The sequence below is a fragment of the Quercus robur genome, chromosome 3, assembly GCF_932294415.1.
Source record: "Quercus robur chromosome 3, dhQueRobu3.1, whole genome shotgun sequence".
In the NCBI taxonomy this organism is placed as follows: domain Eukaryota; kingdom Viridiplantae; phylum Streptophyta; class Magnoliopsida; order Fagales; family Fagaceae; genus Quercus; species Quercus robur.
In genome coordinates this window covers 34,245,966-34,273,166 of record NC_065536.1, presented here as the reverse complement: position 1 = coordinate 34,273,166, position 27,201 = coordinate 34,245,966, and the positions used below count along the sequence as shown (strand labels likewise).

The 27,201-nt window shown below is 35.6% G+C and overlaps 1 protein-coding gene across 1 annotated transcript; it reads right to left on the bottom strand.

Annotated features, from left to right (window-relative positions):
* Positions 1-3,437: 3,437 nt before the first annotated feature.
* Positions 3,438-6,229, bottom strand: LOC126719556 (beta-D-xylosidase 4-like). Its single transcript, XM_050422091.1, has 6 exons — positions 5,993-6,229; positions 5,604-5,909; positions 5,339-5,508; positions 5,033-5,133; positions 4,162-4,935; positions 3,438-4,045 (listed from the first exon to the last, which is right to left on the bottom strand). The coding sequence occupies exons 1-6, from the start codon at positions 6,212-6,214 to the stop codon at positions 3,438-3,440; spliced, it is 2,181 nt and encodes a 726-aa protein (XP_050278048.1). The 5' UTR covers positions 6,215-6,229.
* Between the last annotated feature and the right edge of the window lie 20,972 nt (positions 6,230-27,201).

Genomic DNA, 27,201 nt, shown 5'->3' with positions numbered 1-27,201 from the left:
AATATATATTTGTTAATAGTGATTTGAAATAAAAAAATTTCCTTTGGTGGTAGTGTTTACACTTCATTGTTCACATTTCACATTCCATAATTTTGTTTAATAAAAAAAAAAAAAATCTATATAATTACTTTATAAATTTTAATATTTAAGGTTCAATAGATAAGTAATTTATCTATATTATAAAAAAGGAAGTAATTTATGAGAAATTATCTACATTTGACATATTTTAAGAGAAAAGGTGTTTATTATTTGCAAATTGCATTGCTATTTTGTCCTTTATTTCAAATGTTGAAACTTTATGTATTAAACCCTCTAAAAATAATTAAAGATCTACTAGAAATCTCTTCCTATCACAATAGTAACCATAAAAATATACATTTTCAACCAAGAAGTTTGTCAAAACATGCTGAAAAATTTTATTTAAGAATATTGTTACTTTTAGCTTGCCTCCTAAAAAAGTTTTATGGTTCTAGCCACAACTACAATGATTATATTCATATATATCTGAAGTTTCAAGCTTTCAATCTGAAGTTTGGATGCTTAAAGAAGTCTCAAGATTTCAATCTTGCCTCATTAAATCAAGGGATGGCAAAATGTACCCGACCCTAATAGGGTGGGTTTTACCCAACCCACGAAATAATAGGATCGAGTTTGGGTTTTAAAAATAAAACCAGAAACAGGTTTGGGTCGGGTACGTGTTTTAGTGAAACCTGCCTTGAACCCGAACTCGGACCCAACTTGATTAAAAATAAAATTACCAAAAACCCCAAATACACACACACACACACACACACACACACTTATAACCTATTCTAACCCTAACTCTCCTCTCATATCCTTTTCTTTGGTCTCAGCTGACCACCCACACTCACTTACTCACACAAGTCATCGCTGGCCCTCAAGCTCATGCCTTACCATTTTGTCCGCTAGCCACAAGCTTTGTCACGCCTTAGCTACTCTCACACAGCCACCCTCTGTGATTTTTATTTTTTTCATTTCTTCTGTCATTGTTGTTTCTTTGTTTGTGCTTGTGATTTTTGTGTTTGTGTTTGTGTTTTTTATTTTTGAAAAGGAAAATCATAAATCTGAAACTTTTGTGTTTGTGTTTGTGTTAGGATTTTTGTGTTTGTGTTTTTTGTTTTGAAAGGGAAAATCTAAAATTTTTATGTTTGTGAAATCTATGTTTGTGTTTGTGTTAGGATTTGTGTTTATGTTTGTGATTTTGAAAGCAAAATCTGAAATTTTTGTGTTTTTGATTTTTGTGATTGTGTTTAGGATTTGTGTTTGTGTTTGTGATATTGGGCCAAGCATGAAGGGAAGGGGCTCACAGGGCCTGTCAAGGCAGGTTTGGGGGTTGAAAAAAATCCATTTATTAAATGGGACGAGTTCGGGTAACGGGGGTAGGCTTGCGGGTTAGGTTCGAGCATAAAGAAACCCAACTTGTTGCCATTCCTAATTAAATCAAATCTTAATGGAAAAGTACTTTATATTTTTTTTCAATGAATCCATCGATACCCTTCAACCCCTTTTTATATTTTGGTGGGCCTAAATTAGGGGTGGTAAAATCTGACACAATCTGCAAACACGACACAACGTGACATGAAATTAACAAATTATGAGTTGAGGCTTAATAGGGTCGTGTCATATTCAAGTTAATACAATTGACCCATTTAGTAAACATGTTATGTTCGTATCCAACCCACAAAACTTGTTCGACCCATCTGACCTTTTTAATTAAATGTCATATTAATATACCATTCAAAACGCTAGGTATATAAACTCTTATTAATTGTTGTGGTTATTTTCTTTGACATATTGTGATTAATTATTTGTGATATTGAGATATGTTCTAGTTTTGAAGGATTATTTTTTATGCAATTACTCATTAGTTTTGAATTTTATATTTAAAAAATATTTTTACTTTTGTTTTTCATAGTTCATATCAATTTAGTTAATACTAGGAAAAAAAAAAATTTCTTGCTTTGATAAAATATGATAAATGGGTTGACTCATTTAATAATCACATTGTGTTATGGTTGGAAAATCTTGACCTATTTAATAAACATATTGGGTTAGTGTCGAACCATATAGTCAAATACTTATAAGTCAATACAACACAACTCAACATGCAAACACGAATTACCACCCATAGGCAAGTTGAAGTTTTATGTGATAGGGTATGTGAGATAGCTCATTTTGAAGAGAAATGTTATATCCACAACATTTTTACAATAAATCATAAGTGAAAAATTGCTATTGGTGGGCAAAAAAGTAATTTGAATTGTGAATTCAAATTAGAACCAATAACAACTTACCACTTATGATATGTTGTGAAAATGTAATGGACGTAGCATCTCTATTTTGAATATTGCAAAATTGTATCATTAATTATGTGTCTGTTATCTAATAGCATAATTAAATCACTCAAAAAAAAAAAAAAAAAAAAAAAAAAAAAAAAAAAAACCTTTCATTTCCAAAAAAAATCACTCTTAAAATAGTTTTATTATTATTATTATTATTATTTATTATTTATTTAGTAGACTCTTAAAATAGCTCTTTAAAACATGCAAACATTTTTTATCAAAAAAAAAAAATTAAAAAATTCAAAGGTCAATGCAAGTGTAACACTGAATAATGATTACCATTTGAATTTAAGGTTTACCATATTTAAATACTCAACGAAAAAAAAAAATTTGTTTTATAGTCACTGACTTTTTTACTTTAAAAAAAAAAAAAAGTCAGTTTTTTTTTTTTTTTTTTCAAAAGTTATACAGTGAAGGTTTCAAATATTTAAAGAAAATATTTTGTAGCATAATAATATTCAATCTCTTTTTCGGTAATAATATAAATCCATGCACAAAATTTTAATAAAAAATTTCACCTAAAACATTTCATCAAATAAGGAAGCTAGTCATCAGTCATTATGTATATGGAAGTTATTGATTGCTTTAAAGTAAATTTTTTGTTGGTCATGTTAACAGTTGTCCTTAGTGCAATTATTAACAAATCATTTTAAGAAATTTTTAACACAACTTTTCTGGAAAATAGAAAAAGTTGTTAAAACATTAATTAATTTTTTTTTCCCATAAAACCTTTCTTAAAATGATTTATAAACAAATTCCTTTAAGACATCTGTTATATATCTATTCTTTAATTGCAGTTAGATAGAAACATACTTTCTTTGAAATCAAAATTAAAAATAATGATTGCATCTTTTAGTGTTTAGTGACTATTTTGCTCTTTTGCTATTTCTATTTACAAATCATTCGCATTTAACTTGTGCAAATGTATAAAGTCAACACGCATTAGTAAATCTAAATCACAATGAGTGATGTAATAAAATAGACTTGCAAGTTACTACAAGTTACAACAACAATAATAATACAATTAAAAGTATCATTCCTCACAAGGTCACGGTCACGGTCACCGTCACAGCTCTAACGATATGTTAATTGAATTGGAAAAACAATTGCACCATCACCGACAATAATTGTGTGCGCACCAGATGGCAAGAGAGCATTACCATTGGAGTCTACAATGCCCAAGCCCTGGCAAGTATTTATGGCAAACTGAATAGTCTTACTCGTCCCAGCTGCAACAAAAACCTTCTGGAACGCAAACAGATTCTTAATATGAGTTCCAACAATACCAACTGGGGGCTGTGAGTAAACCAAAACAACTTCATCCCCATCTCTGTTGCCCACATTTTTAACTTCAACTGCAAGTTTAAATTTTTTATTACATCTCAAGTCATCTATTGCAATTGCCGGGCAGCTGGGCTTGAAGGTTCCATTTTTATATGGTAGGTCACGGCAGTGTTGAAATTTTGTCAATTTTATTTGCACTCTATTTGTCGCGGCTTTTAGTGTATAGTTGAATTTTGTGTAGCTGAGGCCATAACCAAAGGGGAAGACAGTGGGGCCATCAAAGAACTTATATGTTCGACCTGGGTAGCCATTGCTATCATCTGGCCTTAATTGCATGGATGTTAGTGGTAGCTTGTCAACGTAATCGGCTTGATACCAAGTAACGGGTAATCTTCCTCCTGGAAAAAAAAAATAATAATAATATAGAAGAATATGTATGTATTAATATGTATGTACAAATGAAATTAACCAAGGTGGATATGCATTGGCATACGGAATTAAAGTTGGATGTTACCTGGATTGTATTTTCCAAAAATAATATCCGCAATGGCTTGACCACCTTCCTCTCCAGGATATCCAGACCACAAGATGGCATGGATTTTGGGGTTATTCTTAGCAAAGGAGATATCAACACCTCCGGCCGACATGATTACAAGAACTACGGGGCCTTTTGAAGCATTAGCAACCTGGTTGATAAGATCAGTTTGTTTTCCAGGAAGGAAGAGATCCAACCTGTCTCTGCTCTCTGCCTCAATTGATAAATCAATTCCGGCAACAATTATAGTGGCATCAGATGTTGTGGCGACTTGCACGGCTGGGCCAATCAAGCTCCCATCGGGGCATTTAACATTTGAACATCCTGCTGCATAGTTCACTCTTCCATAACTGGAGAAGCCATTAAGTGGGGTTATATATCGACATGGAGTACCTTTATTCCATGGGTCAAATGCATAGTTTCCAATCATGGCAGTGGAAGCATTAGCATGTGGTCCAACCACTGCTAGGGAAGGGTACTTTCCAGTTGCCAATGGCAAAATTCCATTATCATTCTTCAAAAGAACAATTCCCTCCCTCGCTGCTTCTGCCGCTAACTCGATGTGCTCGTTAGAGCACACATCATTTATTCCAAGAGAATTGTATTGTGAGTGTCCATCAAATATTCCTAGCCTCATAAGCACAACATAGAGGTATTGTAGTGACCGGTCTACAAGTGCCTCCCTAACCTTCCCATGTTTCACAGCATTTTCAACATTATTGGTGTAGTAAACTCCACAATCCAAATCCAAACCTAAACCAAGAAGAAATTAAATGTCAGTGAACAAAAAAGCAAAACGAGGAAAAAAAGAGAGAAAGAAATGAATAGGAAAGGCACATAATTAACTAGCCTGCTTGTAGTGTGTATGAAACTGCAGTCTCATTGTCAACGTTTAGCCATTTGTGGTTCTTAATCATTACTTCAATAGAATCACAATCTGCAACTATATATCTGGCAAAAATTGTAATATTAGTCTTAATTACAAAAATAGCATCCTAATTAAAATTTAGGGTCTATTTAAATTGAGGAGTGGGAGGGAGTAAAGTAGAGTTAACTTAAAAAAGGTTAATTTTTGGCCAATTCTACTCCCCCTCCCTCTACCTCAATTCAAATGGACCATAGTATTTTGATATTGAGATTAGAATTTAGATTGTACCCATGAAGATTCCAATCTTCTCTAACGGTTTGCTTCAAGAGTTTGGGATCAGCACAAGCAGGTATGCCATTAACACGGTTATAAGAACACATGACACTACTAACATCACCATTTTCAACACACATTTGGAAGGGTCGGTTAAATGTCTCTGCCAAATCTTGTTCTGTCACCTTCAAATAAAAATCAATAAATACTTTGCTTTAATTTGTTTTTGAATCATAGTAGTATATCAACTTTAGAATTAGGATTTTCATAGAGTAGTTACCTTGGCATCAAAACTGTAACGCTCAACTCCTTTCCAATTGTCAACATCATAAGCAGTAAAGTGCTTGCAACATGCAGAAACTTTAAGCGGTCTAGAGTTTAAATCCTTATAGTGCTCTGTTCCCTCAACATCCTGCAAGCCTCTCACGTAATTCGCAGCATAGGTGCCAACTACAAATGGATCTTCACCAGGTGTCTCAATGATTCTTCCCCATCTTGGATCTCTTGCTACGTTAATGGTTGGACTCCAAAATGTTAATCCAGCATGCCCTAAATTGTACAATGCTCGTGCTTCTGTGGAAACAGCCTGTATCCAGCAAGGAATTTTAGCATATTTATTAAAAACGAATACTTTAATCTTTAAATACAACTGAACGGGTTAAATTTTACCTTCCCAATTGTGTTCCACAATGACTCGTTGAATGAAGCTGTTGTGAGAATCGGCGTGGGAAAGCTAGTTGCATGTGCTACTGAATCATCGAAAAAGGTACCTGGACCGACATTGGACAAACCATGGAGCGCCTCAGACCACCACTCGTATTCAGGCAGGCCTATTCTTGGGGCTCCGTAAGCACGATTTCCTAGCTGTCGCACCTTTTCATACAACGTCATTTGACTCACCAAATCTCTTGCTCGGACTTGGTAGGAAAGTTTCTTGTTACAAAAGGGGAATGATTTGATATCCAATCCAAGTTGGGCATACCTGGCTGGATCACATATATAGGTGAAGTTACTTCGGCCAGGGGTCACAGCATCACGGCCTATTTTTGTGACTCTTTTTCTTGCATCAGTGTATATGACACAGAAAGCCAAAGTGAGATAGATGCAAAGCAGAAAAGTAAGTAGTGTTCTCGCCATGGCTTGTAATTGCTTTGCATGCATGTAATACTACTCGCCCATTAAGGCTCTTATATATAGAGGAAGGAAGATCTCATATCCAAAATAATAAAAAATAAAAAATTAGACTTGTGAGTTGGCGTATCTCTTTATTGTGAGGATAAGCTTACTTCTCGATTGGTATTTTATGTAGACTTCTGGTTTCGACGCTTGATAGTATATTTGTTTATTTAACAACCTAAACATAACAAAGTAATGGTATCTGTTATACTGGATTTAGTTTTCCCGCCATAGGATTTTATGTGTTTATCTATATATATAACTACCTTTTTGTTTTCTGAATTGAACGACCTAAATCTAACCAAATAATGTTTGTTGATGCCTACTTTTGACAAAGTACCCAGCAGTAGAAGAAGCCCAACAATATAAAGAAAATGAAAAAGAAATAGTAAAGAATGCCCAACAGGCCCACAAGAATAAAAAGAGGTAATGAGAGCGTAAGTAGGCTGAGGAAGCCTAATAAATGAAGTAGTAAACTCATAGGAATAGTAAGAGGTAGAGAGAGAGAGAGAGAGAGTAATTGGGCCGATGAAACCCATGAAATGAGTTAGTAAACTCAATGGGTTGGCTTAAAGGCCAATAAGCCCAAGAAGTAAAGAGAAGTAAAGATGTGGTAATTGGGCCGAGGAAGCCCAAAGAATCTAGCAAAAAGCCTATGGGAGTAAAAGAGGTAAAGAGGTAGTAAGTGAGCCAAGGAAGCCCGAGGAATAAAATGATGAAATGGGCTAATGCAGCAGAAATGTTGACCAATGAAACCCAAGAGAGTCAAAAATGTGAAAAGTGGGCTTGGGAAGCCTTGAGCAGAAAATTGACAAGGAAGTGGGCTGACACGGCAGCCCACAAGCCCACGATGTAACACGAAGCGAAAGGAGGGTAAAGCTATAGTAGGCACGATGAAATGATATGGGAAAGCAATAGCCAAGAGGCCTACAGATGCAAGGAAGAAAAATATGGGCTCAGAAGGAAGATGATGGCTCCTGCCCAAGTAATACCCAGTTCAAAGAGGAGATGGCAGTGAACATGAGCCCAAAAGCCCATACGTCCTTCACGCTGCAAGAGATAAATACCAACCAGAACGTACAGCAGAATCAGGCAAACACGAAAGCAACAAAAATGGTGTGAAGGCCAGAAAGAAACAAATTAAGATGGAACTGGAGCATGCACAAAGGGCCAAGACGCCACCTATTTGTACCTAGCCAATACATTGGGAGGTGAGCCACAGGTCAAGGGTATCAGAGAGTGTGGTCTAGCGGTGGGAAGAAAGAAGGGGTCTATTTTGGAGTCCCTGCTCAAACTTCTTTATGGAGAAATGTGCTACTGGGATAACATCTCTCCCAAAAGAAGTATGAGCTGAGACCACTTGATGCATGCCATAGAGGTAGGTGGGGAGAGACTTAATCCATATACAAATGAGAGTAGTGAAAACAGAAAGTTAAGAAACAAGACAAGCCATTTTGTCTGAGAATGAGGAGTGGTGCAACCAACACATTTAGAGCAATGGTAGTAACTGAGTAGCTGGCAAACCAGTGGGCAGTCTTGGAAGGACACCCATAAGGAGCCAAAAGCAGTTGAGGGTAAAAATGGCAAATCTCATCATGGTAAACAGTATAAAAGGTGGTAACTATGAACAATAAAGATAACGGGAAAAGGGAGGAAAAAAGAGATGTGAAAAAAAGAAGAATAGGTAGAGCGAGGAAGAAAAAAAAGAGAAAATAAAAGAAAACTCAAAAATAAGAGAGAAGCATGAGTGGTGGGAATAGAGGCATGCATCAATAGATTGCCCATTTAGGTCATTTACCCATCAATAGACCCATTCTTTGAGAAAACAGAAGATTGAATTTAAAACCATTTAGGTCATTTTTCCAAAGTGCATAACTTCTACGGTAGAAGCCTTCTTTGAGGTTACCCACATTGGAGATCGATTCCCTTCTTGACACTACAACAAAATGCATTTTCAGTGACGAAAATATTTGTCACTAAAAGTCCAGTTTTTTATCGTCAAGTACCTTTAGCGGCGAAATCTACTATTTAGCAATGAAATTCATTTTGTCACTAATACCCTGTCGCTAAAGGTCTTAGCGATGAAAAATTTATTAACTAAAGGTTTGATTATTTTGTCGCTAAATTTTTTTTCTTACCAAAAACACTATTCAACAACAAAAATATTTTGTCGCCAAAAACACTTTATTTTATTAAATCATATTTAGTGATGAAAAATTCTGTCGCTAATACTATTTTTAAGAAAATTCAGGTACATAGAGTGACGAAAAAGTTCGTCACTAAAACTATTTTTAAGAAACTTCAGGCACATATAGCGATTAAAATTTTCGTCACTAAAACTATTTCTTAAAAATTTTTACTACATTTAGCAACGAGATATTTCATCACTAAAACAAATTTTTTTTTTTTTTTGGGCCATATTTGGTGACGGAAAAATTCGGCGCTAAAACTAATTTTTTGTTTTTATTTTTTATGTTTTTGATATTAACCTGTAACCTATCATTACATTATTAAAACCTCACGTTTGAATAACACATTTATTTCAACAACACATTTATAAGAAAACGATCCATACATTCCACAAGTAAAAAATAAAACAAATATCCAATTTAATCCATCCATACAAATTGTTTGCAACACATACAATAACACAAGATGTTTTATAACAATACAAAAAGTTTAGCATAATATAATTAGGACCAAAAGAAGATGTCCTCAAATATCTTCAAGTAGTGCCAAAAGAAAATGACCTAAAAGCCACCAATAAGAAATCTGCACAAATATAAAAACAATACTACATTAAAATCGTAAAGTAAAAACATTAATTATGTTATAAAAAACATTTCTAACAATGCATTAAGAGTAGCCACACCTTAAAATCACAACTCCTAATATGTATAAGTTGTAGAAAGCAAATATAGATTTTCAAGTGTAATGTAATACAATTAGTTTCAAATAATGTATTAAAAAAAGTAATCACACCATGTAGTGCGGCTCAATTGCTAAAATAAAGTATTAACCAATAAGTCTTTTAACTTGAAGACAAACTACCCTCATAGGTAAGAGTGTCATCATAACCCTTGCTCCTCAAAAAGTTAAGGATATTCTTTTGCACCTCTTCTTGCTTAGCTTGAGCCTCTTGGTCCCTAGCTCTTGCCTCTTTGAGCTCAATTATCTCACTTTCTAGACAATGGACATATTCTACCAAGGAACTAGATAAGACGGTGGTTATAAGAGAAGGTGAAGGTCTCATGCCAAGTCTTTTTACAATACCAGATTTCTTCTTAAAAGCCATGTTTGATATCTCCACTTGGGTAAGGGGAATTGCATTAAGATCTTGACAATGCTCCTCTTGTACTTTCAAATTAGTTTCCTATCATTTCAAATTAGTTTCCTATCATTTGAAACAATCATAACATTAATACAACATGATAGGGATGGAGTGATACACATACATATTTCACTTCATCCTCAAGGTGTATCCACATATTTGTCTTTGGATTGAAATGAACATCTTTAAAAAAATTTGCCAATTCAGGAACTTTACCACCATTATTATTTGTCTGATTAATTAACATTCGAGTGTTAGATAGATACAACTAATTAATCACAACATGTAATTCACTAAGATTTAAGAAAATGAAAAAACACGCACCTCCTCATCTACCGTAATAGCAAGTGTCTTTGTCTCGCATCTATGTTTGCTTGAAGTTTTTTTTCCTATTTTCAGAGTTTTTTTTTTTCTGATTTTTCCTAATAAATAACATTCAAGATATTTATTAGATCATGACTCTTACACTATACATTTACTTCATCTAATTATTAATCTAATTATTTGACAATATAATGTAGTAAACATTGGATAATAATAATATACGCATAAATATTTACCAGTCATTCCTTGTTGGGCCATTTCCCATCAATGAGTCCAGTCCACTGCTCAAATGTGGCATTCTATTGCAGGTGGCTTCTTGCATAGTTAGAACCATGAGATTCTACGAGCTTTTTATAAGCCTGATGCAACTTGTTGGAGCTGCTACTCAATAATCGTCCACATTTTGTATTCAATGTTTTTGTTACCAAGTTGGAATCTCCTTGTACGTAATTCAAACTGATCCTATGAAATAAAGTGAATATGTATTATAAAAGAATTATTATATGAATTTAATATGCTTAGTGACAACAAAGATGAGTTAGACGTCATCAATGTAAATTTATTGCGACATTTTGAAACATCACATCTCTAGTAGCAACATCAACATTTTTCTAATTTTTCACTTTGTAACTGGACATATTACTTCACATTTGTACGCCAATTTCATTGACAAGCTTGCATGCATTCTTCCTAATAGGAGCAACATATTCTGCAGCTATACATACTAGCAACTTAACACCTTTCTCAACAAGTGCCCGTACTGCTATACCACATGTTGTTTCACAGGTATTTTTGCTAGTAAATCCTATTTAGATATTATCAATGTTAAAAAATTATACATTCCATGTACATTATAGCTAAATTAAGTGAAGTATAATCTCAAAAGTAAAGACAGGATTTGCTTCAGGAGGTGTTCCCGTAGATTGGACCATTAGAAAAGATACCTCGCCTCGCGAGCGTGTAAGTCGTCTTGATGCCATCTATAACTAACAAACATACATATAATGGAACAAAAAAGTCATTACAAATAATGGAACAACAAAGTTATTATCTAATATAATAATTCTAATAACAATAACATCTATTATAGCAAACAAGACATCACATTTATAGTACCTTTTGGATTAAAGAATTAGATGACTCATCATCATTGTTATCGTCACCAATAGGTGGTACATTCATCATCATCTACCACAACATTAACTCTATTTTTTTCCCTTTTGCACAATTGGACTAAGTGGAATCCTTTAGAGAAGTTGAGATGTGCTTCAATCCCAAAGCATTAATTTTCTCTTGGTTTTGCCACGTTCTATCCAATCTTGTCATCTCATACTTCGGTATATTAAGTGTATTTGGCCTTTTTGGGTATTTTTTGAAACTATGTGAAAGCTCGAAAATATGTTAAAAAACACAAGAGCTGTTTAGACCCCCAAATTAAAGTTACGGATCGAAAGATTTTACACTAACCTAATTCTAAGTGTGGAATAGTGTAAATGCGAGTGGATAAACAAACAAGCTAATCTAATCCATAATCAAGACAACACAACAGTAAAATGGAATGTAAAAGATTAGGGAAGAGAGATGCAAATACAAGATAACACGCCGATATGTTATCGAAGAGAAAACCAAAGAACTCGGCGAAAAACCTCTCCGCCGTCCTCCAAGCGGTAATCGATCCACTAGACAATCAGTTGGGATGCATGGGTTAGCAAGAGACCCTCCGAGCCTAATCTACCTGATGTACCTAAGCCTTCCAAGCTCCTACTCCAACAAGACTTCTTGGAACCGTGTCTTGTCTAGCTTTCTGGATCTCGTAACAAGCTCCATGTTACATCTGCCATCTTTGGCTTCTTCTAATACTTCCCAGAAGCACCAAACTATCACTTGACACTTTGAAAGGGTGTGGTAAGTGTTTGGGTTATCAACCTCTCAATGGTATGGAAATAGAGAGGTAGGAGTTGAGGAAATCCACAAGCATATGTGTAGAGATATATGGGTATGATAATCTCTAACTCTCAAGGTTTGAGGCTAGGGTTTTCTCTCAGAAGTACTCCTCAACATTTGTGGGCAATGTGGGTATATATAGTGTGGGTACAGAAAATGTGTATCAAATAGCACAGTTTGGCAAAACAGTATATTTCGTGGGTGTCTCGCGAGAAGGCCTTACCTGCGAGATACTTGCGAAACACAGCTGTCTCCATCTATACTGACTCTTCGCATTCCAGTCATGTGTAAGGCACATTTACGGGATGCTTAGTCGCGAGATACCCGCGAGCACTTTTTTGGCTTTAATTGCTTGAGTCTTCACACTCTCTCTCTCTAACACACAACCCTTACAATCAAACCCCACAATATATACAGGGTACAAAAGATTGAATATAATTACAATCAAATTTGGCACGGAATAAAAGCCAACAAGATTCATATTTGTAAATCACAACTTTACAATCTCCCCCTTTGGCTATTCCGTGACAAAACCCCTAAAACAGACTCTAGACTTAAACATGAGTTTGGGAACATTGGCAAAACTCACTTACACCTAATCTAGAAACTGTGAAGCACTTACACGTTTATACCTGTAACCTGAAACACTCGCACACAAACAAAAACTTTCATTAAGCTTATGATGAGTTGAATGCAAGGTATGTACACGAGCAAGCATAGTGCGATCAAGTTTGTAAACATTAGATATCATGTACACAAAAAACTTGATCAAGCAAGTTCAGTCATTAAAGAATGACTACAATGAACATTTAGCAAGTAAGTGTTCATCTGGACATGCAAGTAAATAGCAATCACTTATGATTACTTGTATGTCCAACACACGACCAATGCACAATACATGAAGTATATGCATCTAGGAACAAGATCCTACTAGGGCACAAGTGTGAGGTACTCAAGACATATTATCAATATCTAAAAGTGCTAAAAAATGCTACAAAACAGTAAGGTAAAAAACACAATATTTTAAATAGCTAAGCATAATCATGAACTATGAGCAAAGCAAACATAGTTAATGTAGCACAAAGCTCTTTCTCTCTTTCTCCCCCTATCATGAATCTTAGGAGCTATGATGAACTTGGAACATATATACATGTAACCTGAAACACTTGTACAAAACACATTAGACCCTCAAGGTAAAGCAAGTAATAAAAGGATAAGAATAATGTAATAAGTAAATTGCGATCAAGTAAACATGATGTGAAACAAATGAGCAACTTGATCATACACCAAAACAGTTATATAGAAATGACTACAATAACCACATAGCAAAGCAAATGATCATCCGAACAAGCATAAGGATGTATGCATATTCAAAACATAAATACGATGCGATGAGAGCAATAAAGCATAGAACACAAAGCACCATAAAACACTAAGAAAACAAGCATAAGGTAAAACAAGGTTTTCTCATAAAAGAATGTCTTCTCGCCCTTAATATATGCATCTCCCCTATGGATTTCTCCCCCTACGAATGTGCACGAGGTAGAATTACTCCCCCTAAAAGCGTGCACATGAGTCACATAGAAATGACAATACAAACCGGTATACTCTCCCCCTTTTTGTCACGAATAGACAAATGAATCAAGAGGAAGGAGGGAAAGAAAAGGAGATATGAACAAGGACAAGATGCATGAGGGGTGCAAGATGAATGAGAAAATGAAGCTCAATCGAAAGACAAAAAAAATCCCTTTTAAAAAATGCTACAAAGCATAAAGAACATGATATGCTAAGGATGATGGAACATGATATAAACCTAGGTATGATATAGACACAAGAATATGTTATATGTGCTAAAAGGTCTAAAAAGATTTAACTAGCATGAGTAATTGCAAAACGTGTCCAGTGTTAAAGTGTGTGCAGCAAAGGTGCATCTAGAGTGCATCTAGTGTGTATGTGAGATGCATAACCAATGCATGAGTAAGCACTCACGGGGCAAGATGTACAAAACACACAACTAATGATTAAAACATGATAAACATGAATAATTATGGTGATCTCTAAAGTTTGGTACTCATCAGAGTCCAAAACAACGAGAAAATTCCATTTGGGCATTTTATCAAACACATAAAATGCACACACTACACATGTACGTTAAACAATGCATGAACAAATGAAAATCTTGCCTAAATACATGTTATTTTTGCCACAAGAGGCCAACATCCAAAGCAAATCATCATTTAAAACAAAGCCTAATAAAAAAGATTGTCAAAAGTTAAGTTTTCCAACTCCCATTTGAGAAAATCCCAACTATGAACATAAAACCCCCCAAAAACATAATCTAAGGATAAAAAACAATGAAAAACATTAAACTTGTGTGTTGTGTGTGTGAATCAAGTATGGAATAATCCTTAGACCAGAGTGAAGCTTCAATGATCAATTCAATCAAGTCATACACAACTAGTACTAAATCAAGTGGTCTATCTCAATTATAGAAATGAACATATATGACCTCCCACAAAAAAATGATTACATATCTTTAAAGCTTTTCATTTGACTTCTTTACAAATTATAACATTTGATCTTTTTTGAACAATACATCTCATTTTGAGATCGGTGCTTGAAATTTTTTAAATTTCAATATTGAGAATAAGCCTTTGGCTTTTTGAGCACCATACATTTCAATACAAGAGCCGCTTTCCCTTTTTCTTGGTTAAATACTAATATGTGCGACAGGCTTTTGCAGCTCATAATCTTTTTTCATTTTGAGATTTACATTTGGTGAGCTCTTTTGGCAAAAACATAAAAATAAAGTAGGAAGAAATATAGGTACAAGTCAATGCAAGGATCAAGACCATCAAGACTATTGACCAATCATTCATGACAAGGTTGAAGATTTATTTACAATAATCACACATAGTTTTCAAGATTTCTCCCACAAAGATATAAGTGCATACATAACAAGCTAAGCTTGTAAATGCACTATGCCATTAGTACGAAGGTACTAGGCCAAACTCACATGAGATATGTGCTCAAATATATACGATCAAACTTTTTGAATTTTTCACTTTTTATGTGGTTTTAGATTTTTTTTTTTTTTTAATCACACAAAACTAAAACATAAACGTAAGATCAAAAACAAAATTAATGCATACAAATAAATGCAAGATGCACAAAATGCATGAAGATATGACATTTAATGCATGAAGGGTCCTATAAAGATCGAAAGAATTAGATCAAGGACCAAAAGAGCAAAAGCTCAACTATAGGAACCCTTCCTCATCCAAACAGAATGATTGTTTGGAATGAGTGTCTCATGAGAAGTGAGACAAGGGTTGGAAGAATAAGAACCAGAGATGCACATCGACAAGGAGGTAAGAACATCAAAGACTTTTTCCAAAAACTTACCATTTTCCCCCAAAACCGGTTTAGCTTTCATAGCACACCTTTCAAACAGCTCAAGTTTAAGAGCTTAAAACTTAGAGCAATGAGGTCTTAGATGATTAAAGGTACCACAATGATGACAAACAATGGGTTTAGGTTCACTAGGCTTTTTAGGGAAGGATCTAGCACCATGGTTTTGTTCTTTCTTCAAAATGGGACACTGAGGTCTTATTGACCAATCACACCGCAATGGTGGCAAGTAGGAACAAACTTAGATCCACTTAATTCCCTAGGATGGGACCTAGACAGAGGCTTAGGCTTAAAAGTCTTTCTCTCCACTTTTGGATTTCTTTTGTGTGGAGGAATGTACACCGATTTGTCTTTTGAGGTAGAACACACAATAGGCACAAAATCAAGTACCACAACATGATTGCAACAGATGTTTTCATCATTTTTATCAATAGGTTTAGCAATCAAACACTTGACATGCATCTTAAGAGATTCATTTTCAAATTTAAGATCATCAACTAGTTTGTTAGACAAAACAAATTTAGCATCCAAGCCTATATTCAGACATTCAAACTCTTTCAGCTTTTCAAGAGAATTTTCAACAAGCTTCTTATATTTTTCAACCAATTTATTAGATTCATTGAGCTTAGCAATCAAATCATCATTTTCACAACGAAACTTGCTCAAATTCTTATGAAACTTCTTAGCTCCTTTCTTCAAAAGTTTGTCAACAACACTCATAGATTCAAGTAACATGTCATCACAATTATGAGGATTAATACTCATAGAGACATTTCACAAACACATAGCATGTTACAATCAACAATATCCATAAAAGCATACAAAGCATTATCCATGGCAAAACACACAAGGGATCAAGGATCACACTTAGATAATGAAACCAAAACAAGTGTACCCACTCTGATACCAATTGAAGCTCGAAAATGTATTAAAAAATACAAGAGCTATTTAGACCCCCAAATTAAAGTTACGGCTCAATAGATTTTACACTAACTTAATTCTAAGTGCGGAATAATGTAAATGCGGGCGGATAAACAAACAAGCTACTCTAATCCATAATCAAGACAACACAGCAATAAAATGGAATGTAAAAGAATAGGGGAGAGAGATGCAAACACAAAATAACATGCTGATATGTTATCGAAAAGGAAACCAAAGAACTAGGTGAAAACCCTCTCCACCGCCCTCCAAGCTATAATCAATCCACTAAACAATCAGATAGAATACATGGGTTAGCAAGAGACCCTCCAAGCATAATTTACCCGATGTACCTAAGCTCCCCAAGCCCTTACTCCAACAAGGCTTCTCAGAACTGTGTCTTGTCTAGCTCTCCGGATCCCGCAACAAGCTCCATGTTGCATCTACCATCTTTGGCTTCTTCCAATGCTTCCCAGCAACACCAAACTATCACTTGACACTCTGAAAGGGTGTGGTAAGTGTTTGGGCTATCAACCTCTCAATGGTATAGAAATGGAGAGGTAGGAGTTGAGGAAATTCACAAGCATATGTGTAGAGATATATGGGTATAATAATCTCTAACTCTCAAGGCTTGAGGCTAGGGTTTTCTCTCAGAAGTACCCCTCAACATTTGTAGGTAATGTGGATATATATTGTGTGGGTACAGAAAGTGTATATCAAATAGCACAGTTTGGCAAAACAATATGTTTCGCGGGTGTCACGCGGGAAGGCCTTACCCGCGAGATACTCGTGAAACACAGCTGTCTCCATCTATATTGACTCTTTGCATTCCAATCATGTGCAAGGCACATGCTTCACTTCACGAGATGCTTAGTCATGAAATACCCGCGAGAACTCTTCTAGTTTCAATTGCTTGAGTCTTCACACACTCTCTCTCTAACACACAACCCTTACAATCAAATCCCACAATAAATACAAGGTACAAAAGATTGAATATAATTACAATCAAATTTGGCACGGAATAAAAGCCAACAAAATACATATTTGTAAATCACAACTTTACATTATGTATTGACATGAAAAATAAGTACAATTACTACTAACTTTAGATATAATAATTTACACCATTATCCATATCAAGCCATTCACAAGTGCAAACTTTTAACACAATTGTTACTAACTCAATACAACAAATGACCACATCAATATCTATATCAAGTTCAAGATAAGTACAAAACTTTAAGAAATTGTTACAAACTTTACATAACATAATCCACATCATTATCCATATCAAAATCAAGACAAGGGCAAAGTACACAATTGTTACTAATATTCTACTCATTATAATCCACATCATTATCCATATTAAGTTCAAGATAAGCACAAAACTTTAAAACAATTGCTACTTAGATGACTCATCATAACCCACATCATTACCTATAAAGATTCAAAGAAGCATAAAACATTTAAAACAATTGTTATGAACTCTACATATCATAATCCATATCATGATCAACATCAAGTATGTCATGCTCTTCATTTTAATTAGTGTCTCTTGAAGTTCCACCTTCATGAACAACCTTAGCTTCAACATCACCCATACAATACTCAATATTGTCTTCAACATTGATAGGGACAATATCAACAATCGCTTCTTGTTGGAATGCATCACTATCTTCTATATTTTCATTGGATTCTCCACCCCCAACTTCTAGGACATTAAACACTCCCCTATGTTGGATGCATTGCACAATTTGCCAAGGTTCACCCAATTTGGTATCTTGATGGTAGAAAACTTGTTTCGTTTGACTAGGAAGTATAAAAATGGTCATTTTGATACCACCGACTTGTAACATCAATGCTTGTGCAATGTGCATCGGTTCTTATCGTTCTCCTTTGACCATTGTTTCTAGTATTATTCCAATACAACAACCCACTACAAAACCAATTTTCAACATTATAAGTATAGAGTTTTTTAAGTACTTAAACAAATTTTACTTACTATGCTCAAGAACAAATGTTACTTACTATGCTCAAGCAAAATGGACACCTTTAAGAAAAAAATCTAAAGTTATCACAAACAATGAGTATTTAACCTAGAAAAGAAAAGTCTAATTTATAAAGAGATTATCAATACACTTACTAGCTATATCATCACTACTAGCAATAGCATATAATACTCAGTGTTATAGCATAATGCTCAATATAAGTATTTAAGTAGAAAACATCTCAAAAAAGGACAACTCATGCAAAATGTATTCTAACATCTAAGTCTATAAGCTACTTAGATAAAGTCATTTCTCATTCATGAATGCTATTATCTATATTAATACTTAAACAAATATATATTGTACAATCAAATACTCCCAATATCAATTTATACCATCTTATAATACCATGCAAACCACCCGCTTGCTCTATTTCAATAATCCACCATAATACCAATCATCAACATTACAATATACAACATTTACAAGTATTGAAAAAAACATTAATATAATCATACAAAAGTAACTCAAAAATATCCATCCACAATTCCAAAAAATAAGAAACACTCCCAATATGATATTGAACCACCTTATATCACCATGCAAGCCACCCAATTGCTTCAACACAACAACCCACCACAATACCAATTCTCAACAAAACAATATATAATGCTTACAAATATTGAAAACAATTAAATAATATCCATCACATATAATTCAATAATATCCATTCAAAATTCCCAAAAAAAAAAAAAAAAAAAAACACTGCCAATATTATTTTAAACCACCTTATAACACCATGCAAGCCAACTGCTTGCTCCAACATAACAACCCACCACAAAACCAATTATCAACATCACAATATATAATGCTTTCAAGTATTGAAAATAATTAAATAATATTCATCACATATAAATCAACAATATTCATCCACAATTCCAAAAAATAAGAGACTCTCCCAATATAAATTTAAACCACCTTATAACACCATATAAGAATTCAATAATATCCATTTAAAATTCAAAAAAAAAAAAAAAAAAAAAAAAAAAAAAAAAAAAAAAAACACTTTCAATATGATTTTAAACCACCTTATAACACCATGCAAGCCAACCGCTTGCTTCAACATAACAACCCACCACAAAACCAATTATCACCATCACAATATATAATGCTTTCAAATATTGAAAATAATTAAATAATATCCATCACATATAAATCAACAATATTCATCCACAATTCCAAAAAATAAGAGACTCTCCCAATATAAATTTAAACCACCTTATAACACCATATAAGCCCCCGCTTGCTCCAATACAACAACCCACCACAAAACCAATCATCAACATCACAAGTATAAAGTTTTTTAAGTATTTAAACAAATTTTACTTAATATGCTCAAGCTGAGTGTACACCTTTAAGAAAAAATCTAAAGTCATCACAAACAATGAGTATTTAACCTGCAAAAGAAAAGTCTAATTTATAAAAAATGTATCAATAAACTTACTAGTTATATTATCACTACTAGCAATAGCATATAATGCATAGTATTATAGCATAATGCTCAATATAGGTATTTAAGCAGAAAACATCTTTAAAAAAAAAAAAATAAAATAAATAAATAAATAAATAAAAAACCTTTTTTTCAACAAATGGATAACAAGTTAGTAGCTTCACAAAAAAAAAAAAACAAAAAAACAAAAAAACAAAAACAAAAAAAAAAAACAAAAACAAACAAAAACAAACAAAAATATACATGACCAAGAACTAATAGAATCAAAGAATCCCAAGAGAAAATAAAATTACATACATCCAAAAGCCTGTTTCAACAAATGATAACAAATCTTAAAATTATAATGCTCAATAGCTTCACCACAAAACAAAAACAAACAAAAATATACATGACCAAGAACTATTAGAATCAAAGAATCGCAAAGAAAATAAAATTACACACATCCAAAAGCCTGCTTCAACAAATGATAACAAATCTTAAAATTATAATGCTCAGTAGCTTCACCACAAAACAAAAACAAACAAAAATATACCTAACCAAGAACAGTTAGAATCAAAGAATCCCCAAGAGAAAACCACTTTCTATCATCATCCAAACCTGACAAAACAAACAATAGAGAACTAAAATTTACAAAATTTAAAAAATGCACTCTAAAATCACACAAAAACCAACTACAAGTAACTAACACAAAAACCCATTAAAAGTAACTAAATACTATAAACTCATACTTACATTTACAGGAAAAAGACTCAAAACCCATATCATTTAATCAAATCCAAACCAAATTATAAAAAATAAATAATAATAAAAAATAAAAAATAAAACCTTACATAGTTGAAATCAGTGGAAGGAGAAGATAAGGGAAAGGGGGAGACAGAGGGAAGGAAGAGGGGAGGAAGTAGAGGAAAAGGGGGTGGAAAGGGGGAAAGAAGGGAGGAGCGGTGGTGGAGGAGAGAGGGAGGGGCGAATTAGCGGCCGCAGTTGTGAGGGAGGGAGTGAGAAGATAGTGGAGGAAAAAGGGGAAAGAGAGAGAGAGAGAGAGAGAGAGAGAGAGAGAGTAATATTGTTGAAGTGTTTGGTGGGAAGTGAAAAAAAAAGTGTTGAAATATGTTTAAAACCTTTAGTGATGACTTGTATTTCATCATTATTGGCTATCTTTAGCAACGGACTTAGATTTATCGCTGATAATGATATCAGTAACTAATATTTTTAGCGATGACTAGGTTTTCGTCGCCGATAATGATACTTGTTATTCATGATTTTTTTTAGCAATGACTTATTTTCGTCGCTATTTGTCAAATTCAGCGATGAAATGGATTTCGTCACTAATAGTGTTCCCAACAACCCCTTTAGTGACGAAATTTTTTGTCACAAAAAACTTAAACTTTTAGCGACGAAATAATTCATCGTTGTAGATTAATTTAGTTTCGCAACCACATTTTTGTTTGGTGCCCTTAATATAACACAACATATAGTGACAAAAGTATCATAGTTATTCTGTCATACTGTATTTCTTACTATAACATCTGTAACAGTTGTTCCTACCGTGGGCATACCATACACTCAATACTTCTGCCAAGACGTGTCCATATCGAGATGGCTCAACTTGTGCACAAACTGGCCTAAAGTGTGATTCATTTAGGCCAACCCCAACCCTCTTACCTTAGAATCATGGGTTGCGGTACAATAGAAGAACCCAAAGTCCAACAACATAAAAAGGCACACCACATTTAAATTGGCGACTCCACTGGGGAGTTAGGAAACGGATAGGGAAAGCAAGTAGATCCCTTACAAGTTATGCCCCCAAGATCAAAGGCAACACAAAATATGAGTGTCATGCCATCATAGGCGGGAGTAGAATGTCTTGCTGCAAAAGCCAGAGTCGACAAATCTTTCTTGCAAGACACCAATGAGATTACTTTTAACAAATGAAGACATGGAGGTGGGGTAATCACACCACAGAAGGCCCCTCTACTTAGCAGCCTCCATAAACCAAATCCCCATTAAGAGAGCTTTGGTTGATACAAGCACTTTAGTGAACCTCATCCCACTCAGCACACAACAAGCAGCAAGAATTCTAAAAGCAAGATTCAAAGATGCCCAATGGAAGTAACGGGATTCGGAGGAAGAGGCAAATATACCATGGGTCACATACAACTATGGTTGAAGGTGGGCTCGATAGCCTTTTTAGCCCATTTCCATGTAGTAAAGATAGAAGTTTCCTACTGCGTACTGCTGGGAAGGTCATGGCTACACAAACATTGCTTAATTCCATCTACCTATCACTAGTGCATGAAAGGGAGATTGAATGGCAGGATGATACAAATTGCAGTAAATCCATCCCCATTAAAGCAGGCAAAGGCCCATTTGGTCAAGACTATGTTTTACGTCGAATGGGCACCGTTTGGAGAAAGTTTGATATCCAAGCCGTAAGGCACCTTTGTCCCCATGTGGGAGGACATCCAAGACAACCTAGAGCCTAACTTAAGGGTGTTGCTGATGTAGAAGAAGAAAAGTAAAGAAACACCAACTTTGGAGCTAGACAATACGCCACGATGTGCCAAGGTCCAAACACTTGACAGCAGGATAGTATATAAATTATAAAGGTGTGCGAGGCCCACCTGCAGTATGCAAGGGGGTCCCGTAAGAAGGCCACAGCGTAAGAGCCTCTATGCTGTGTGGCCCAAGATGGTTCGGAGGAAGAAAGTGACATGGAAAGTGAAAGAGAGATTGTGGCAAAACAAGACATGCAAGTAACAGCGGAAGAAAAGTTAGATGAAATTGACTTGGGCACAGACCCACAAAATTCGAGACCGATTTCAATAAGCTCAAAGTTGTTGGAAGAAGGAAAGGTAGAATTAATCCTACTGTTAAAAGATTTCAAAGACATCTTTGAATGGGATTACAACGAGACGCCTGGGTTAGACCCAAGCTAGTAATACACACGCTTAATGCGGATCCTAAGGCCAAGCCAGTGGCTCAGCCTGCTAGGGTGTTTCACAATGAAATAGAGAAGCAAATAGTGAAGGGGGTGTAAAAATTATTAGCGGCTGGTTTCATCAAACCAATCCAACACCCATGGTGGTTGTTCAACATTGTCCTTATGAAAAAGAAAAATGGGCAGATACAATGCTGTGTTGATTTCAGAAATCTTAACCGGGTCTACCCCAAAGATAGGTTCCCATTACCCAACATGAATAGACTCTGCCATAGGAAATGCCATGTTTTCTTTCGTGGATAGGTTCAGTGGGTACAATCAGATTCGAATGGCATCGAAGGATGCCAAAAAAAAAAAAAAGTGTTTTTAGAATGTCTATCGAGAATTTTTATTGCACAGTGATTCCCTTCAAGCTAAAAAATGCTGGCACAACTAGTTAGTGCACAATGACCGCAATATTTCATGACATGATGCACCAAGAACTGGAGGACTTTATGGATGACATTGTGGTGAAATCAAGAAGGTAAGAAGATCTTGTCAAGGTGTTAAGAAAGGTATACGAAAGGTGCATAATTTTCAAGCTAAGAATGAACCCACTAAAATGCACCTTTGGAGTGTTTTTCGGGAAATTTCTAGGATTTCTGGTCCACAGCAGAGGGATAGTCAAAGATCTAGCCAAGGTAGCAGCAATAGCGACCATGAAGCTACCAACCATATTCAAGGAGTTGAAGAGTTTCTTAGGCAAAGTCTCCTACATCAGGAGGCTTATCCCTAGTTTAGAATCCATCACTTCGGCTTTTACGAAGTTACTAAAGAAAGGACAAGGCTTTGAGTGGGGGCAAACACAACAGACAGCTTTTCAAAAGCTACAACAGATTATCATGTACCTTCCTATGGGCAAGCCCCAGTTCGCAGGAAACCGTTACTGCTTTACCTAGCCTTAAGCTCATCTACCATTGGGGCTTTGATAGCCCAAAAGGATTGAGGTAGCATTGAACAACCAATGTACTACATAAGTTGTGCCTTGAGGGACGCAGAGACCCGTTATGCCATAGCAGAAAGGGTATTCTTGGCAATTATCTATGCATTGCAATGACTACACCATTACTTCCTAGCTTACAAGGTACATTTAATGATGAAATCTCATGCGATTAAAGCTCTTCTTCGACAACCCATTCTATTTGGCAGTATATCTCAATGGCAATTACAGTTATCACAGTATGGCCTGAAAGTGGGAATGACTAAAGTGGTGAAAAGCCAAGCCATAGTAGACCTGTTGGCTTAATTCCCAAGAGAAGAGGAATTCCTGCTAGATAATGAGGTACTGGGAGAAGTGGCTACAACAGAAGTGGCCAAAGAACAATGAGTCATGAAGTTTGATGGTTCCTCTACAGCAAACTCAGAAGGCGCAGAAGTGGTCCTTTATCATAATGGTGAAGAGACCGTGGCACTCTTATTCAAGTTAGAATTTTCATATTCAAACAATACAGCAAAATACGAGGCCTACCTAACGGGGTTGGCAATAGCCCTCGAGATTGGGATTAAACACTTAAAGGTGATAGGCAACTCCAATCTGGTAGTCTGCCAGGCTAAAGGGAGATTTTCTTTAAAGGAACCAAGTCTATCCCCGTATATTGGCCCAAAGGATGAAGGAAAAGTTTTACACATTTAAAATAGAGCATGCTCAGAGGAGCGAAAATCGATATGTGAATGCATTTGCTATGTTGGGCTTACAGATAGCCTTTGAAAGGAGCAGTATCAGATTTAAGATCAACAAGCGAAAGGAGTCCATAATTGCAATACTCCAGGAAAGGTTTCAAGAGAAGCAAAGATGCGAGGAGGCTTGGACGATTCCCATCAGGGAAGCCCTATTAAAGGAAGAAGACGTGGCAGAATTGAAGACATTAAAGGACTTTATCCTAATGAAAGGGGAGTTGTATCACAAAATGTCAGGAGGAATTCTGTCAAGATGCATAGGGCATGGAAAGGCACAAAGAAAGCTGAAGGAAGTGCATAGTAGGACTTGTGGGTTCTGCAGTAAGATCAGTCTATACCCAGATTGTGGGTTCTGCAGTGAGATCAGTCTATACCCAGATTGTAGAAAGCGTATTTCTATTGGCCAACGATGGGCAAAGATACAGACTTGACCCAAACCCAGTTCAAAGCTTGCCACCTAGCTATAGATAGGGAAGAGAGCTGTGTCGTATTTACCACAGAGGATTGGAGAAGCCCATTCATAGAATATTTGACAGAATGCGTCCTACCACAGAAGCATGGAAAAAGGTATAAACTCAGGAAGCTAGTAACCGGCTACTTTCTACATTAGGGAGATCTTTTTAAAAAGGGATATGATGGGGGCCCACTACGGTGTTTAGGTCTAGAAGAAGATGGCAATATGTCGAAGGAAGTGCATGCAGGAGAATGCGGAGAGCATCAAGGGAAGAAGTTGTATTGGTGCATACTACAAATAGGCTACTGTTGGCCCACTATAAAGAAGGATACAGTAGAATTTGTGAAAAAGTGCCACAATTGCCAAGTGCAAGCCAATTTGATCCATACTCACCCATAAAACTTACATAGTATGGTCACTCCATGGGCCTTTCACAATTAAGGGCTTGATTTGGTAGGACCAGTCAATCCACCTTCCCATGATTACATATGGATCCTCATGGCCACAAAATATTTGACTAAATGGGCAACGGCAATACCACTCTGTAAAGCCACCGGAGGTGTTATGGCAAATTTCATTAAAGAAAACATAATTGTTTGATTTGGTAAAGCATCACCGGTCATCGCCTTATTACCCGCAAGGGAATAGGTAGACAGAAGCAACGAACAAAACCCTCATCAGGATCATTAGCAAGATAAGCCAGGACAAAGGAGATTAGGAAACGCATCTGCCAGACACACTTTGAGCTTATTGAAGCTCGCCCAAATCTACCACATGATTCTCTCCCATCTCCTTAGTGTATGGAATAGAAGTGGTGAGCCCAAAAGAAGTAATAATACATTCTTTAAGGGTTATGCAAACACAAAGGAAGGAAAAGGAAAAGGAAGTCTTTATGGTAAAAAGGTGCGAGGACCTAGAAGGGTTGGACAAAAAGAAGGAGGAAGCCCAAGTGCGTAGCCGTAGATATAGGCAAAGGATGACTGAAACTTATGGCAGGACAATTAAAGATAGAATGTTCATAGAATGATAGCTCATATTAAGGATAGCAGACCATGTCAGGTGAGGTATGGCAAAACCATCAAAATTCTCACCAAAATGGGAAAGACCCTTTGTGGTCAGGGGAGCACATGTGGGTACTATCTTTTAGCCTAGATGGATGGAAAAGATTTAATGGACCTCATTAATGGCAAGTGGCTGAAACGTTATTATGCATAGGAAATATTATGTAATCATGCCTTTTCTTTTTTGTTTTTGTTTTTTTCCTCCAAGTGACCACCCTTGCAAAGGATAATGTCACAAGAAAGCATTGTAGCACATTTTACTTATAATTCATGATTAAAAGCAAAAGGAAAAAGTAATGAAGATCATGAAGTATTAGCAAAATATAATGTATCCTAAAGCATAATAGTAGCTATAACAGATGTAGCATGATAGATTACAAACTCAAATATATAAGTCATATCAAACTTATCAAAATAAGTGCTAGAGAAATAAAGTGTACTGTGTGGAGAGAAAAGGGGGAAAGAAATAAATATGGGGGAAGGAAATAAAGCTACATAATGGATGAAAGTTCAATCAAAGGCCTAAAATAAGAGTCTGATCCTCGAAACAGCTAGAGCCAATAACAACAGAAAGAAGACGCTCACAACGCGCCTTTAAGTCTGCCACCTACTTCTTCAAACTCTCAATGTGAGCATCAATGGCATTCACAATAGGCTAGACCTTCTTCATGAAGAGGGCCCGAGCAATCTTTCGCAAGTGATCCACCTAAAACTCTACAGTGAATCCAACCCTGATCAACTCCTGATTTAAAGCCCTCCACTACATGATCCACTCCACAGACACGGTGTCGATGAAGTTATACACAATATCGTTCATCACCCTCCCCAACTTAAGGAAGTGTTCCCTCGTGGAACGACCGAAAAGGAATCCCTACATAAAATCTCTATTATTGCTATAGACCACCTTTAAATAGGTACCTAGAAGCCATGAAAATCAACATAGAGAGATCTAACGCCCTGGAAGTCTGCAGGGTCAAGGTCATTAATCTCAGCCTAGTTGAATCGGGTAAAGTAGGAAGAGGCCTTACTCACAGGATCAGGAATGGTGGCAAAACTACTACCAACCTCAAACTGAGAGGTCATAGCCACTTTAACAAGAGACAAACC